General features: G+C 35.8%; 1 protein-coding gene across 1 annotated transcript; it reads left to right on the top strand.

Annotated features, from left to right (window-relative positions):
• Window positions 1-53: 53 nt before the first annotated feature.
• On the top strand, window positions 54-16,187 carry LOC140151456 (sialin-like). The gene is made up of 9 exons (XM_072173803.1): window positions 54-226; window positions 5,387-5,577; window positions 6,416-6,655; window positions 7,628-7,811; window positions 8,615-8,739; window positions 9,132-9,284; window positions 11,049-11,181; window positions 11,955-12,196; window positions 13,395-16,187. Exons 1-9 carry the CDS (start codon window positions 166-168, stop codon window positions 13,593-13,595), a joined length of 1,530 nt encoding a protein of 509 aa, XP_072029904.1. The 5' UTR covers window positions 54-165; the 3' UTR covers window positions 13,596-16,187.
• The last annotated feature ends 263 nt before the right edge of the window (window positions 16,188-16,450 follow it).

Raw genomic sequence — 16,450 nt, 5'->3', positions numbered from 1 at the left:
AATGAGCAGCTGATTGGAATTCCGTGCTTCGAACAGCTCCGTTGATTTTACGCATGTCATCATACGCCGTTCCAAAAAGATACAGGCAACCACCGTGTTCGTCCTGCCCACTGAAACCAAAACACAAAAATAAAGCTGTGTGTTTTTCCATTTTATTTCACCACGATGGCTACTAAAAGATCGTCAGCAGAGGATGAAGGTGTACCGTTACTTGGAGCCCAAGAGGGTGAGTAAACTGGTCGCTGCATTGATAAAGCTGGACAAGGCTGTCAACATTATCAATATCATGATTAATATCATGACAAAGTCGGCAAAATTCAACAGCTTTGCACTTTGCACAGCTTTATATAGGGACTGTCTTTTAAACTATTCTTGAGCCTTTCAGGAGAGCTGTTTAAGAGCATTTACAATAGAAAGTAAGGAGAGAATTGTCAACTAAGGAGAGTTGCTCTCCTATATCAGATTTAAGGAGAGCAGTAGAGAGCGATTACTCTCGCTCTCCTCAAAAGGCAGTCCCTGTTTAATATAGTACAGTTAACTTTCATACACCATTCTCTATAGCCCTAAGTATAACTCTGGCCATAGTATCCATTTTTAATTCCTACTAGACTTCTAAGACTACCATCCAAGATCAAAACCACCAACTTCACAGCCCCCGTTAGACCACCAGACCACATAAGGTGTGCTAGTAGTCCCTGGCCACTCTTCGGGAGTGATTTCTACAAGGTACATGTACAAGGGCCAGAGGGACTTTCATTGAAAAACTTGTTGAGCATGGTTGAACGATCCAGTACAAAATTTGAAAGCATTCTAATGCTTGATCAAACCAAAACATAGGTAGGCCTATAGTCAAATGCAGCAAACCTTTGACGAGCGCGACTACTGTGATGTTGCAAATTCGGCGCTAACAACGCGTACGGCGCACAGTTCGTTCATTATTTCCACTCAGCAACAACATATCGCCTTAGCAGCCAATCAGAGACAAGTGCGTGCAATGCAGTAAATACGCGCTCGTCAAAGGTTTACTGCATTTTAGTATATATAAAAGGCAAACCTTGTTAGTTAAAACACATAATTTCTATTTGCTAGTGACTAGCACAATACATATTTTACATAGAAAATTAAAAGAAAATATAGGTCAAGGAAACCTACATAAATATGTTGTCTATACTTTAGAGGGATTTTGACACCAGCTGCTCTATCATGAGACTACAATGTATGCTGTTTTGTTTTTAATTTTTTAATTGATGAAATGTTGGCTGAATGTTTTTGATGCAAGTTAATCTTTGACAAGATGTAACTTTGCTACGGAAACCGCTATGACAAAACGGTTTTCAGTTTTGGCTTTCTTTACTCAATGGCTTTAATTTGATATAAAATAATGCAGTTTAATGGCAAATTTGAATTCGCCTTATGTGTGTCAGGTCGCTAATTAATAAAACCCACTTGAGAACACACAATCATTTCTAAAGATGCATTTCGTCGGACGCATCACATACTGATCTATCTCGAAAAACACGCATTTCGAGAAAATCGCAATTGAAAATCTTCGTATTAAGTTAACCTTTCTATAATTTAATTAGACTATGGATTTTAATGAAAATGGTTTTAAATTAAAGCATATACTTAACAAATTTATTTAAGGGGGTACTACACCCATTGATTTTTTTTTGCATTTTTTTGCATTTTGTGAAGAAATTACAAAAAAATTGGACAAAGTGGTATGCAAAATGAAGGGGCAAATCTTCTCGTTTTATTGGTGGTATCGGTATCAATGTAGCTTACATGCTTTTACAGATAGAAGCCAAAAGGAGGTACATCACTGATGATTTAAATTCACTTCATTTTGGAAAGCTTACTATCAACGGATTTCGTTAAAATTTTGGATATGTGTTGCTAACACATTAGGGAAATAAAGTTGATATGTAAAATGGGAATAAGTGGTTCCTGATTTCTTTTATGACTTCATGAACTTGGTGCTCCACAACTATCAAAAAGGAACTGGTTAAAATGCTTCTATTTTCAATGTTGAGCTATATTTTGCATTTTTAACTTGCGACATTATTGCACTGAAACTTAATTAAGCCATATAGGTAACAGGTTACAACAGCCATACTACAGCAATGATGAAAAAAATTGTATTTCTTGTCACCTATACAACCATATTGGGTAGTTTTCCGTAAGCTTAAGTTTTGTGATTTTGGTAACTATTTTATATTTATTTGTGAAATCCGTCTCAACTAGGCATTCTAAATTGTACTCACCATTTACATCCCAAGGTATAATTAGTATATCCACCATGCACTTCTCGATATATATCCAGTTAAAGACAGAATATCAAAATTATGCCTCATATGATATCACAGACTCTCACATGTGTATTCAAAATTGATGCTTAAATTTGACCTGAACCAATTGACCTATAACCTGACATACGGTGACCTAATAGCCTTTTCTTCTCCTAACAACTAATGACTATGCATCCATTGTATAAGTGTTTATTTAATTTATTCAGTGTTATATCATGGTAGGTATTTTGCATGCACCACTATAGATTTTCTATAGAGAGTATAACAAAGGATTTAATGTATTCTATTCATGTACCCTACTTGAACATTTTCAAAAGAATAAATTATGGTTTGTTATGAAACACAGATCTGAGTTACTAGGTTACAGTAAACAAAAAATATATAGGGCTAAAATGACTTACTAAAATTGTTGAAATTCACTTTATATGTAGATATAAACACAGCCAAATTAAAAAGTCTCCAGTAGTTCCGTCCCCATTTAATCAGAGTCTGATGAGTTTATGGCAAGATAATTTGTATTATAATTTTCTATACACTTTCCTTGAAGGTTGATACCAAATTTGATATCAAAAGTTTAATCATCGTGAGTATAGGAGCCGTTGTTTGGAAATTCGTGCAATTTCAAAAATGACAAATTACGAATTGACCACGCAAAAGTCAATGCATGGTATCAGCTTATTATGTGGCCTGAAGCAACCCGTACAGGAATCATTGTACACTTGCCTGCGCACAATTGAAAGAGCGGGTTATTTGATTTGCATTTTGGCATGCATGGGTAAACCTTTATCCTGCCGGCCTATTCAGGCGACGTAATTCTTGGCACTCACGCTAGTTCCGCTATGTGATACAATTCCCTATGTCATTTTTAAAATTGCACGAATTTCCAAACAAAGGTTCCTCTGCTCACGATGATTAAACTTTTGCTATCAGATTTGGTATCAACCTTCGAAGGAAAGTGTATAGAAAATTATTATAAAAATGATTTTGCCATAAACTCATCAAACTCTGAGTAAATGGGGATGGAACTACTGGAGACTTTTTACTTTGGCTGTGTTTATTTTATAAGTTCAGGACATGAGGTGATAAACATATTATGTACTTAATAAATTTGCAAGAAAAAAAAGAAGAGGGGTACTGATGAAAATCGGGGTATTATATCGCCTTAAGTGGAATTTTGAATTATATTTATGTATGCAGTATTGCTTAAAACTACACTAAAGTTGTAGTTCTGTATGTGAAATAGTTAATTTCCCGATAGCGTATTTAAAATTCGTTTCATACTGGTCTATCTTGGGGGCTATCTCGATTTCATGAACAATGATATGATTTTTAGGCGCATCACATACTGGTCTATCTCGAGATAGACCAGTATGTAATGCACTTTCAATACGAGATCGGGAAATTAACGATTTCGCATACAGAACTACAACTTAAGTGTAGTTTTAAGCAATATTACATACGTAAATATAATTACAGATTCCACTTAAATAAATCTGCTAAGTATATGCTTTAATTTAAAACCACTTTCATGAAAATCCGTAGTCTAATTAAATTATAGAAAGGTAAACTTAATACGAAGATTTTCAATTGCGATTTTCTAGAAATGCGTGTTTTTTACGAGATAGATCAGGATGTGAAAATACGTATTTTGAAAAATTCATAGATAGTTTAAATTAAACATTTTATAACTAATTATCTAGGAAAAATTGAGGTCTGTAATTTGTTGTATTTGAAGAGCTTCGTAAAAAAGAACTATATACCAATTTTCTCAAAAAAGTCAAAAATTCAAGATAGACCAGTATGTCATGCACCCGACGATTTATACTTTTAAAATCACTTTTGCAGAAAACTGAATCACACGCACGATCAGTGTACTAAATCGCCGTCGTAAATTTGCATGCTGAGCATGTGTATGATTCGCTGTTTTTCAAAAACGACATGTAGGCCTATATCTGACACCCTCTGTCAGTACAAGTAAATGAATACCATTTTAAACAAGATCATTTATGGTGGAATGAACAATATTTTGTGATATCTTCTAATTATAAATTTATCACAACATTAGAAAGAGTAAAAAGTCAGACAAATTCACACATAATATTTGTTAAAGACTTATTTTATTTCACAAATTGTACAAACATCACAAACAATGCAAGAATGCCTACTACAGCTCATGGTCCGCTGGCAAAGGCCCAGCATTCACTGCTGAAAATGTTGGACCTGTCTGTCATCTATCACATGGTATAGGACAGTAAAAACAAAAATTCATATTGTTTATTTTTTAATTGAAGGGTAAAGATTTTCATCTCATGCGCACCCATTCTTTAGAAATAAAACTGCCCTGCATTTTTTGAAGTGATAGCCACATGCAGTCTGACCCGAGACAGTCTTTTACACTTCAGATTTGATGGGTTAAATTTATTCACTTTAAGCAGCCTTTTAGTTTTAGTTCCATACATGCATATCATGCGCATGATAAATCCATACTTGACGAGTCTAGCATTTCCATCACCATTCATACAGTCTCTGAGCTCCCCCCATACTTTTTAGATCCTCAAGCACCTTGACTCAAATAATCATGGGTCAAAATAAACAATTGTAATATAGTCGCGAAATAATAATTTCGTCCTGGTATGCTACTGTTTGACAGCGTCTCACACCAAGCAATACCAGAAAGTTGACAGTCCTGGATGTTTTGTTAGAAAAATTAATTTTTAATAAATAATCACTTCTCTGCATCAAACAACCATTGTGTGTGACCAGAGTCTTAGCCAGAAATCAGAAACCACCCGTCCAAGCAGATACCAAAATTTGACCCTCAAATATAAAACAGCTTGTCTATACCCATGGAAGGGTCACTGGGGTCAAAAATGTCCTGATTTGGCCTTTACATGTCACTCTGAATTAGTCTCAAGTTCATATAACCTTAAAATCATCTGTTTTAGAGCTATCACATCTGTAAATTCCATTAAATCCACCCGTCTAAAATTAGATTAGCCCGTCTTAAAGACGGGTGGACGCATGGCTGGCTAAGACCTTGTGTGTGACTGACAGCACTCTTTTTGTTTTTCTTACAGCTGTATCATCAAGAGGGTGTGTTAAAGCTCGGCATGCCTTGGCAATTCTGGGCTTCTTGGGATTCTTCAATGTCTATTGCATGAGAGTCAATCTGAGTGTGGCACTAGTTGCTATGGCCAATTACACATCAACCAAAAATGAAACCTTATCAGAGGAATGTTCAGGGAACTTAAGTACACACATAACTCAGGTAAAACAAGGAAATAAGTAAATAGACAACAGGGAAATTGGATTGATATTATTCGCTTTTTTTTTTTGTTTTGCGTTATTTTATTAATTGGATATAAAAAAACATCCATACAGTATAAAATTCAATAAACAGAATTATTGACCAGATCAATATCACAAATGAAAGATAAGAGCAAATGAAGTTTGTCTTATTCCTCCTTTGGTTAAATGTATCAAATCATGATTCAAATGAATTTTCAATGCGTGATTTTATAGTGACTGAAGATGGATTTCACTATCATTTACAATGTTCACATTGCAAGTCATTTAGCCCATTGAAAGGCCAAAACTAACAATATTAATGCAAAATATTTGTTTCATTTGGCTCTGCAATGCTCAATCTGTAAACAATTTGACTTGGCCTTATATGTGCAAGATATTTAATTGATGCATACCTGGAGCAACTTCAAGACCCATCCATGGGGCTGTCCACCCATGTTTTGCATGTAAAGGGATGCAATCAAAAGCCCCGATGAGATAAATTTGTAATACAATTTCCTTTAAAAATTCTAAAATTTCTATTCTAAATTTGTCTAAAATAACAATTTAAAAAGCCTTGAAATGATGAAGGAAGTTTCTTTTGCATTATCGTGGTCAGAGCATAGTCACTGACTAACAGGTTGAATCCATTCCCAGATCGGAACGGCTTTGTGGATGGGCAGTTTTTGGATCCTATGACTAAATCACCATCCAGTGGAGTATAGAACAGACAAGTGCCTCCGAAAGTGGTTTATTGATGCTGTCGATCAGTATTCATGTAACATTCCTTAACCTACCTTGTACATCATTAATGTGCACAGGGTACTGCTGAAACCTATCATTGGGATGAGAACACACAGAACCAGATCCTCAGTGCTTTCTTCTATGGCTACTTGGTTACTCAAATTCCTGGTGGATGGCTTGCTGGAAAGTATGGGGGCAAGTGGTTATTTGGTTTAGGCGTTCTCTGCACAACCATTTTGACGTTATTGACACCATTAGCAGCGTCAGCAGGTACAGGGTGGCTTATTGCAGTCAGAGTTCTAGAAGGACTTGGTGAGGTAAGTATCTTGATGTCGAGGGTTTATTGCCTTGCACTAACCCCTTGATGGCACTGGTTATTCTACCTCGCACATTTCTGTTTTCATAAATTATATCAAATTTTGTTTTTCATGATTGTATACTATGGTGTTATGTTTGTTATAATTTGAAATATGTGCTATAAAATGGGGAATGGAAGTGTAGTGTATTGGAAAACAGAGGAAAAATACACTCAATTTAAGGGGACCAAAATATCTTGAATTAAAAAAAAATTCTATTAAAACTATTTAATTTTAATGAAATAAAAGAACTAAAATAACACAAACAAGGGGCTCAAGGAAGTCAACCCTCTTTGGTAAATCACATGTGCTCTGCTCCCACATGCACAAAATGAGCATAAGTCTCACTCTCAAGTTGGGAGATGATCAGCGGTATGCCCTTTGTGAATGAGGTCATAATGCTGTACTCTGTATTCAATTCTGTCCCCAATCACAAAGGATATACCACTGCCAATACAGGTGTTTTCAAACAAAGAACATCAAGTGAACAGTTGGAATGTCTCTCATGACTTTACACTCATTTTGGGGGAGCAGGTCACATCATTAAATTCTCTGTTTTATTCTTATCTACGGCAAGCAAGCAATATTCCTGGCGTATGTATTTTCATGTCTTGTAAATAATAAGAATTCAAAACTTTTGGCCTTGATCATTTGGTAAAGGAGTAGCAAATTTCAAAATAACTGACATTGTTATACTCCTATATTTAATGCATGGACACAACATATATTGCATTTGAAAGTAATGAGTGAATTACATAAGCGTATGACAAAAAAAAAAATATTAGACTAATCATGAATACGCCCCTTTTCTTGCTTACTAAACAGCTGAAAAGCAGTATGCTTTCAAGTTGTAAGGTCTTGATAGTAAACCCAACACACACACCACTGCATCACATACCGTACTTACATGTATCTCTCCTCCTTTCTATCCAGGGAGTAACATTTCCAGCTATGCATGCCATGTGGGGTTCCTGGGCACCCCCATTAGAGCGCAGTAAGCTTGCAACATTTACATATGCTGGTAGTCACATGGGGACCATCATCTCATCACCAATATCAGGGGTGTTGTGTGACAGCAATTTTCTGGGAGGCTGGCCTGCTGTTTTTTACTTGTTCGGTAAGTATCAGTGTAGTATTACACTTAGTTATTTGTGGAATAAAATAAGCAGTGGGTTAGAGGGTGTACAAATTGTCTCAGAATATCTCCCGGGGCTGCGCTCGGTTATTCCTCGGTTCCAAAGGCAAAATGTTTAGATTTTTCACAATCCCCGCCAAATAACCAATGTGCAGTTTAAACTTGTAACTTATTACATTCTGAAATTCATGTAAAATGTAATAGTTAAATATAAATCCATGGGCATGTAGGCCTATATATTTTTTTGTTGTGTTAACTTTCTTTTAAAGTTCAATAAGCCAATTTGACCATTTAAAAACAAAATGCATTGTGGGAAGTGTTAGGGATGTTTAATATTTAAACCCTGTGGTAGTGGTGTCTGTGTGCATTTCATTGGGCACAGCTTCAAATTGCTAGCGTCTAACATACATATGCAAACCCACAAAGACGCCCATGTGCAAGTATAACAGTTGCCTCAATGCGTTCAATTGACTGTTGACGTCACTGCCACATCAGGTTGAAAAATCGTATAGATGGCTGTGTGAATGATAAACTGTTACTGACTGGTCAGGAATTCCTGTATTTTTCGACTTGTTAGTTACAACATTGGCAACCATAACTTTGCTAGTTTTATGTACATATAAGTGATGTTAAGATATCAAGACCAAATAATGCACAGAACACATTCAAGTTTACTAAGTGTGAAGTTCACTCTCATTGAAAAACTGGGAGTTAATCCCCCATGACATTTACCCAGAATGCACTTTGTTCATAATTATTGATATCACTTCCACCCATTCCTGTAGGTGCTCTTGGTCTAGTGTGGTTTGTCTTTTGGACTCTACTAGCTCATGACACACCAGCACAACATCCAAGAATATCACCTGAAGAAAGAGAATATATAGAAAAAAGTATAGGCCATAGAAATAAGGTGAGTACTATTAGGCCGGAAAAAAAATTGTTTGATTGACGTAACATAAAAAACAATTAGGGTAGGTATGTAGGGATTTAAAAAAAAAATTGTGATAAAAAGTTACCAAAGTTACCAATATAATGCAACTTTTAAATCTGTAAATTGTGTTTGATAAAAGCCTTGGATCTTTTTTACTCTTTTTTTTTTTAATTAAATTTTAATTTCCTTTTTTGTTAATTTTGTTAATTTTTTCGAAAAAAATACAGTCCTAATAAATAAATACATGCATTATGAATTAAGCTTATGAATAATATAATAATAGGAGCTACTATAAATGAGGCAGTGTTACACATAGACCTCAATATATATTGCTGTTACTTTAACCTGTTTGGTCTTTCTTTATTTTTCAGCGTTCTCTGTCGGTGCCAATACTAAGTGTTTTTACATCAGTACCTATGTGGGCAATTATCATCTCACATTTTGCCAACAATTGGGGATTCTATACACTCTTAACTAATCTGCCAAACTACTTAAAGAATGTACTTAAGTTTGATTTATCACAGGTAAGTCATCTGCTTTGCTATCTTAAGTCCTGTAAGAAAAGGTAATTTTTTAATAATTGGAAATTTAAACTTATGATCTCAACACAAAATTAAGAGACGTACCTCAAATTTTCGGTCACAACTTTGACCTTCATCTGGAGACTGGCAACCCAAGTTTGGGATCAGTGACCTTTTGGACACTTGACCCCAAAACCCGGTCGTACACTCTTGGTAACTTGTATCGGCCCCCGTCGCGGTTGAGAGATGGTTGGTTTGAGGTACGTCTTAATTTTGTGTTGAGATCATAAGTTTAAATTTCCAATTATGAAGTTTACCAACACAGATGAACTTTCATGCTATTTTAATAATATTAATACTTGTTGGGAGTGATATTGTACAAAATAATGCACACATACTGAGATGTTGATGCATCTAATGCACAAGTCCCACAGGGGGGGATATCAGCATCTCAGTACTAGGTTATTATTTTATTTCTCTTGCACCTCGTGATGCGCATATTTTCATACACCAGAATAAATCACATGATTTTTGCTATATTTATAACAAAATTGTCACAAAAAATTTTGGAAAATTAGAGCATGTATAAATACGTCAACCCGCAAGAAAAATTGGTACAATTCTGGTTTACCCTGTGCACTCTTGTGTTTTCAATATACAATTCTGGTTTACCAAGTGCACCCTATTTTTTAGGGTTAGGGTTGAGGTTGGGGTTAGGATTAGGGTTAGGGTTATAGTTGTGCGTAGGCCGTAGGGTATACCAGAATTATTCTGAATAATTAAGCAATTAACACATCCAAAAGCACTGCACGTATCATGCGGAGTGTGCATCTATGCATTATACACAATTAACACATGTCTGGCATTTTTCTAATGTTTGCTTTGATTGGTTCTCACTATCTAAGAGTGTATGAATTACCGTTATGGCGTTAATGTGCCTCTAATTTTGTTAGTAGGCTTTGCAGTTCAATAGAGGTAGTCATTGTGACGTCAACGCCGCCATCTTGTGGGTACGGGGAGTCTTGTTGCTAAGATCACCGCGTTGACGCTTGACTGAAGAGGTGCGTCACGCACTGCGACTTCCGCGTAATCATGGGCGTAATGTGTAACGCATGACATGCAGAACAGCAGTACCCACAAGATGGCGGATCCCGCGGAAAAGGCTGACGGCCTCTATAATTTGCCTTGATGTCTGCCAATAAACAGGTGCTGTGCTCCAAATGTTGCAACTTAGGCTTCACACCTCACTTTAACTTTGAATTCTTTCAGATATTTCAAATCATCAAGCTTGTTTATTTTGCATCTTCTTTTCATCTTTTGTCATTTATCTTTTGATTCTTGTCCATTTGTGGAGAAAACCTGTGAAAAGTAAAAGAAAATATAATTTGTAACTATTACGTCCCTGTTCCAACCCATTTTGTTTCACTCAAATGTAAGCCACATCTTATCATATTTGTAATTCTTAATTCTCATACTAGGAAGAAGGGGAAGGGGATATAGTAGAAATCTGGAAAAAGCGTGAATTTTCTTTTTTTCAGCAAAACTTGTAAAGATATATCAGAATTTGGCAAATTTACCTTAATTTTGAACAGAAATAATTTCAAAGTCCAAGTAATTATAATTTTGGGTCTCATTTTCATTAAAATGTGTATAGGGGGAAGTTATTGGAGTCCCAGTCACACATCCAAAATCAAGAATCCCCTGGCATAAATTTGACTAGTCAATAAATGATAACCTAATTATTTGTCCTTGTATTATTTCTTACAGAGTGGTTTTCTATCAGGGCTTCCTTACATATTCCTATGGTTGGCTGTAGTTTTTGGAGGACAAGTGGCTGATTATTTGCGAATGAATAATATTCTTACCACCGGACAGACTAGAAAATTATTCAATAATTTAGGTAGGTAGCATTAGCTGCTTTGTTTCTAGTTTAACCATTGTTTCTGAATACAAAATCTGAGTATTATTTTTGGGTGTTCTGGTTTAGGAAATTTGTGATTGTCCCATGAAGCCCAATATATGAAATCCTATTATGCTGTTCAACATCTTTTATACTTCTTCTACTTCTACTTCTAGTTGAATACTTCCCAAACCTTTATTAAAGCCACATAAGAATATTATATACATATAGTGTGTTTCGTCTCAAGTTGAGAGTAACGCCATGTGGGATTTTGCAGTGGCAGATTCGAATCAGTGCATATACGTGGTTGCGTCGCCAGGACAAATAGCTGTGATCTACATGTGTATATTATAGGCCCTGCAGGATTATGTCTGCACGCATGATTAGAACCTGCTGCTGCGAAATCCAATGTGCTGCAATCATGGGTCTCATTTTTGGCCATTTGGTATACCAATGACCCCTTTTTCTAGACCATATAGATATATAGATGGGTTATTTTTTCAAAAATTTCCCAATTTTTTCAGTTTTTTTTGGGGGGGGGTGTAGTGATGGGTCCAAATTTCTTGGGAAATTTGGTATATGGATGGGTCCACTTTCAAATTCTCAGTGGTATACCCCTACCTAAAGCAAACTAAAGTACCCCAGGGTTCCCTGACCGTCTGACTCCAGCCAGGAGTGTTGGCCAGTGCAACTACCAAGTACTAAGTTCCAAACTCCTTGCATAGATCTACATACAACAATTAAATCCATTCCATGAATTTGCCCTGTTTCAGGTCTTAGTATTCCAGCTATCTCGTTGGTTCTAGTAGGCTATGTAGGCTGTGATAGGACACTGGCCATAGTGTTTCTGTGTGTTGCCTGCCTTGGTGCTGGTCTTACTATGTCTGGTTGTAATGTCAACCATCTGGACATAGCTCCACAGTATGCAGGTATATTAATGGGTATAACTAACTGTGGTGCCACCATACCAGGCTTTGCTGGACCTGCCGTGGTAGGAGCTCTTACAGAAAACAATGTAAGTATTACTTTAAAAAACGGTCTGATATCCACAATTATTCGACAACTGCAATCTAACCAAAAATAAGAAAACATTTTCAGATCATTCTGTTCGTACTAGTGGACCCTATCTTTGGAATACAATAGAAAATCAACTTAAGCAATCTAAATCAGTTAAACATTTCCGCAATCAATTTAAGCAAAAGCTAATTTTAACTTACGTATGATTTTTTTTCTTCTTTTCTTTTGAGCACTTAACTTAAACCATGGTTTATAAATTTCTTTGAGCTCCATCCTTGTCTTGTTCCATAGTTGTGTTATCGGCTATGTGTTTTGTTTTAAATTCTTTTTACTTTTGTTTGTTTTTACTCCTAGGGGAAAACTTTTTACAGGCCTCTTTGGCCTTCCAACCTTCTCTTCCATAACATTTTTAGATTAGATTAGATTAGATTTTATTAGTGGAGGCGCACTCCAAACACAATCTTACATGTCTTGTTAATCGTTGTAATTAAGTTGTTTTACTGATTTTGATGTATTTTGTTAATCTAATATTGTCTGATTTTGATGTATGTAATTATGTATTTATTTGATATGGAAATAAATTGATGAATGACTGAAATGAATGAATTAAGTCCTCATCATTTCAAACGTATGTTTGAGGGAGGGAGGGAAGGGACCAGCCTCATAACAAAAACATTTTCATTATAGGACATCATCAAGTTAAACATTTTGGGTTATTTCCCAAGTTCCAATTGAAATCCATACACCCCTATGGAAGACCATAGTTTCCCACACAGAGGATGTAGACTTCAAATGGAGTCACCCATTCCAGTAACTCAATTTGAAATACATCATGTACTCCCTGTTTGAAAGATTAAGGTGAGGAGAGGGAGGTGAGTGAGCAAGTGAGATTGTGTATATGAGTTTGGTTTTTCTGTGGGTATTTGTTGTGTGAGAAAGTGAATGAGTAAGCCAGTGATTTAGATTTGTGAATGAAATTAGAGAGGTTAGTGAGTGAGACAAGAGTATGTAGGCTATTAAACAAGTAAATGACTTTCAGTTTATGAAGTATGAGAACTTTTCCCCAATTCAAATAAATAAGATAAATAAACTAATAAATAGTTAAACTAACCTCAAGCACATTTGTGACAAACATACACACACTTACTATCTTTATTCATATATTAATGACTGTATTTTTGCCATTCTTTTGTTAGAACACAATTAGCCAGTGGCGCATAGTGTTTTGGATTTGTTTTGGTATCTACATGTTTGGTATTATTACCTATACATTTATGGCATCAGGTGTGGAGCAACCATGGGCTAAAGAAGAGTATACGGTGGTAGTTAATGCATCTGAAGAAGATCAGGAGCCTAGTGAAGAGAATCATCATGTTAACCCAGATTATGGCAGGTAAAAATATATCATGGAGGAATAGTGAATATGTGGTTTATTCTTCAGTTGCATCATATAAGGCATGGGATATAAGAATACAAAATATGTCTCATAAAGGAATGCATTACAATCCCTGAAAGGAGGATGGTGTAATTTCATCTTTATCAATTACCTAACATCACACTGCACCTATGAAGTTCTGTGCTAATACATAGGCCTACTTGCCAACTGTTCAGATTTAATTTGATTTGTTCTGAATTTACAGTTATGAAACGCCCCAAATCTGAGCAATCATATTTTTAAAATCTTCCAAAGAATAAAGTTAGGTTAAAAAAAATAGCCTAATGCATGAAATGTTGTAATATGTGAATATAAAGTCAATGTTAAAATCACCTTTCTTGAGTCTGTTGCAAATCAATAACTAGGGGGTACAGATGGTGCATGTGCACCCAGGGGTCTATGCCCTGGGTTCTATGCCTTGTGGGTACGCCCTTGTGGATGTTCAGATTTTGGGCTTTCTATTCAGGCCCGTGGCGGGGGGCTGCGGGAGGTACGACCCATTTGCGAGCACAGCGAGTGCAAAAATAGAGGTTTTTTTATGTCTTGTTGGTCAAAAAAAAGGTCCACTTTCAAAATCAGCACCACCCCAAATAAATCCTGACTACGGGCCTGTTTCTATTGTTGGGAGGTATGCTAATATTCCATCAATCCTTTTGATATGAGAGCTTAAATGGTGAAGTTGAAGGCCTGTAGAATAATGTGTAAATAAATAGGCTGACCCAGTTTAGACACATTTTGGTTTACAAAATAGAAACAAAGCACTGCAAACTGCCCTAATAATTTTGCAGAAGCGAAGATAAAGATTGCAGATTTTCAAGTGATACCAATAAAAATCTGCATTGTTAGTGATAAATTGTTGGGATGATATTGTTGATTGGACCATCCTCCTTTCAAAGAATGTAAAATGGAGAATGGAAACATTTATGCCGGGGGGGGGGGGGGGGTACTAAGTACAAATGACCATATGGGCTAATATGGGTAGCATTTTTGGCCATTTGGTATATCAATGACCCCTTTTTTTAAGCCAATTTTGGTATATGAATGGGTCCTTTTTTCAAAATTGTTTCAATTTTTTTTTTAAATAGCCCAATTTTGCCTCAATCCAGCCAAAATTTCAAAAATTTCCAAAAATTGGTATATTTATGGATCCACTTTCAAATTCTCAGTGGTATTTCCCTACCAAAATCAAAGTTGAGTACCCCCTGGGCATTTATGTAATCCCATAAAGCAATGGGGTAGTCTCCATATTGGATTCTCGCACATGTGGACCTAGTCACTTTACTCCTTTAAGTTGGCAAAGTCAAATAATAGCTTTTGTCTCAGGGACCAATCCCTATTTACACAGTGTGAATTTAGGGCTATACAAAAATGTTTTTCAGGTTTAAGAGGCGGAACACAACATAAATGATATGTGACGGTGACCCAAATGTTTTGTTTGAAAAACTTAATTCCCCCTTCTCCCAGTGTAAATATTGATTAGCCTTTTAGAAAGCATATGCAATGCAAAATATTATACAATTATTAACCGTCTATTCATCACTGTAGTGTGACATCAATATCGATCGTTGCCAGGTCAACTGGTTCACGCTATCTGTGTTTGGAACCAGGATCAAAATGATCACAAGACAAAGTCAATGGGTTGCTAACACCTAACAGAAGTGTAATGGTTGAAATATAATCATATATAAGGTGAAAGACGGACTGTTCCATTTCACAAGCCAGCATGGTGAGTGAAATGTAAGAATCCATGTTTCAAAGAGTACACATGTTAGATTGTTTTATATCACTCAAACATAAATTTTATAACGTTTTTGCAGAATATTTATACACATTTGTAAGCACAAAATTTGCAAGCACAAAAAGTTTTATAACATATATTGCATGACATAAGCATTTTTGGGATAGTATACAAATATTAACTGTCTATGAGTGTGATGGTGAAATATAATCACGAGGTGAAAGATGGATTGTTCCATTCCACGAGCCGGAACGGATGGAACAATCCATCTTTCACCGAAAGTGATTATATTTCAACCATTACACAAATTTAAGACAGTTAATATTTGTTTTATATCACTCATGCATAAATTCTATTACTAAAATACTATTTAAGGTAGGAAATACATTTTTTCATCAACATAACACCATGTTTTGACGTGATATACTTCACATTTTGGGGTCCACCCCATAGAGTCAGCGCACGGCTTGGCGCACTACGGCAGAGCACTATGATGGTAAAGACTATCACACGGAGAGGATGATAGTAAAAATGATAAATGGTAATCGACCATTGAACTGTCTAGAATTTATGTATGAGTGATATAATAAAAACTATCAAAAGGCATTGGTTGATGATAAAATTATAGAATAGTAATCAACCATTTAACTGTTTAGAATTTATGTATATGAGTGATGTAATGCAGAGGGGTAGCCAGTGGGGGGCCCGGGGGCCGGTGCATAAATTCTATTACTAAAATACTATTTAAGGTAGGAAATACATTTTTTCATCAACATAACACCATGTTTTGACGTGATATACTTCACATTTTGGGGTCCACCCATAGAGTCAGCGCACGACTTGGCGCCTACGACAGAGCACTATGATGGTAAAGACTATCACACGGAGAGGATGATAGTAAAAATGATAAATGGTAATCGACCATTGAACTGTCTAGAATTTATGTATGAGTGATATAATAAAAACTATCAAAAGGCATTGGTTGATGATAAAATTATAGAATAGTAATCAACCATTTAACTGTTTAGAATTTATGTATATGAGTGATGTAATGCAGAGGGGTAGCCAGTGGGGGGCCA

Source organism: Amphiura filiformis, chromosome 4 (genome assembly GCF_039555335.1).
Source record: "Amphiura filiformis chromosome 4, Afil_fr2py, whole genome shotgun sequence".
Lineage (NCBI taxonomy): Eukaryota > Metazoa > Echinodermata > Ophiuroidea > Amphilepidida > Amphiuridae > Amphiura > Amphiura filiformis.
This window is presented reverse-complemented; position numbering and strand designations above follow the sequence as displayed.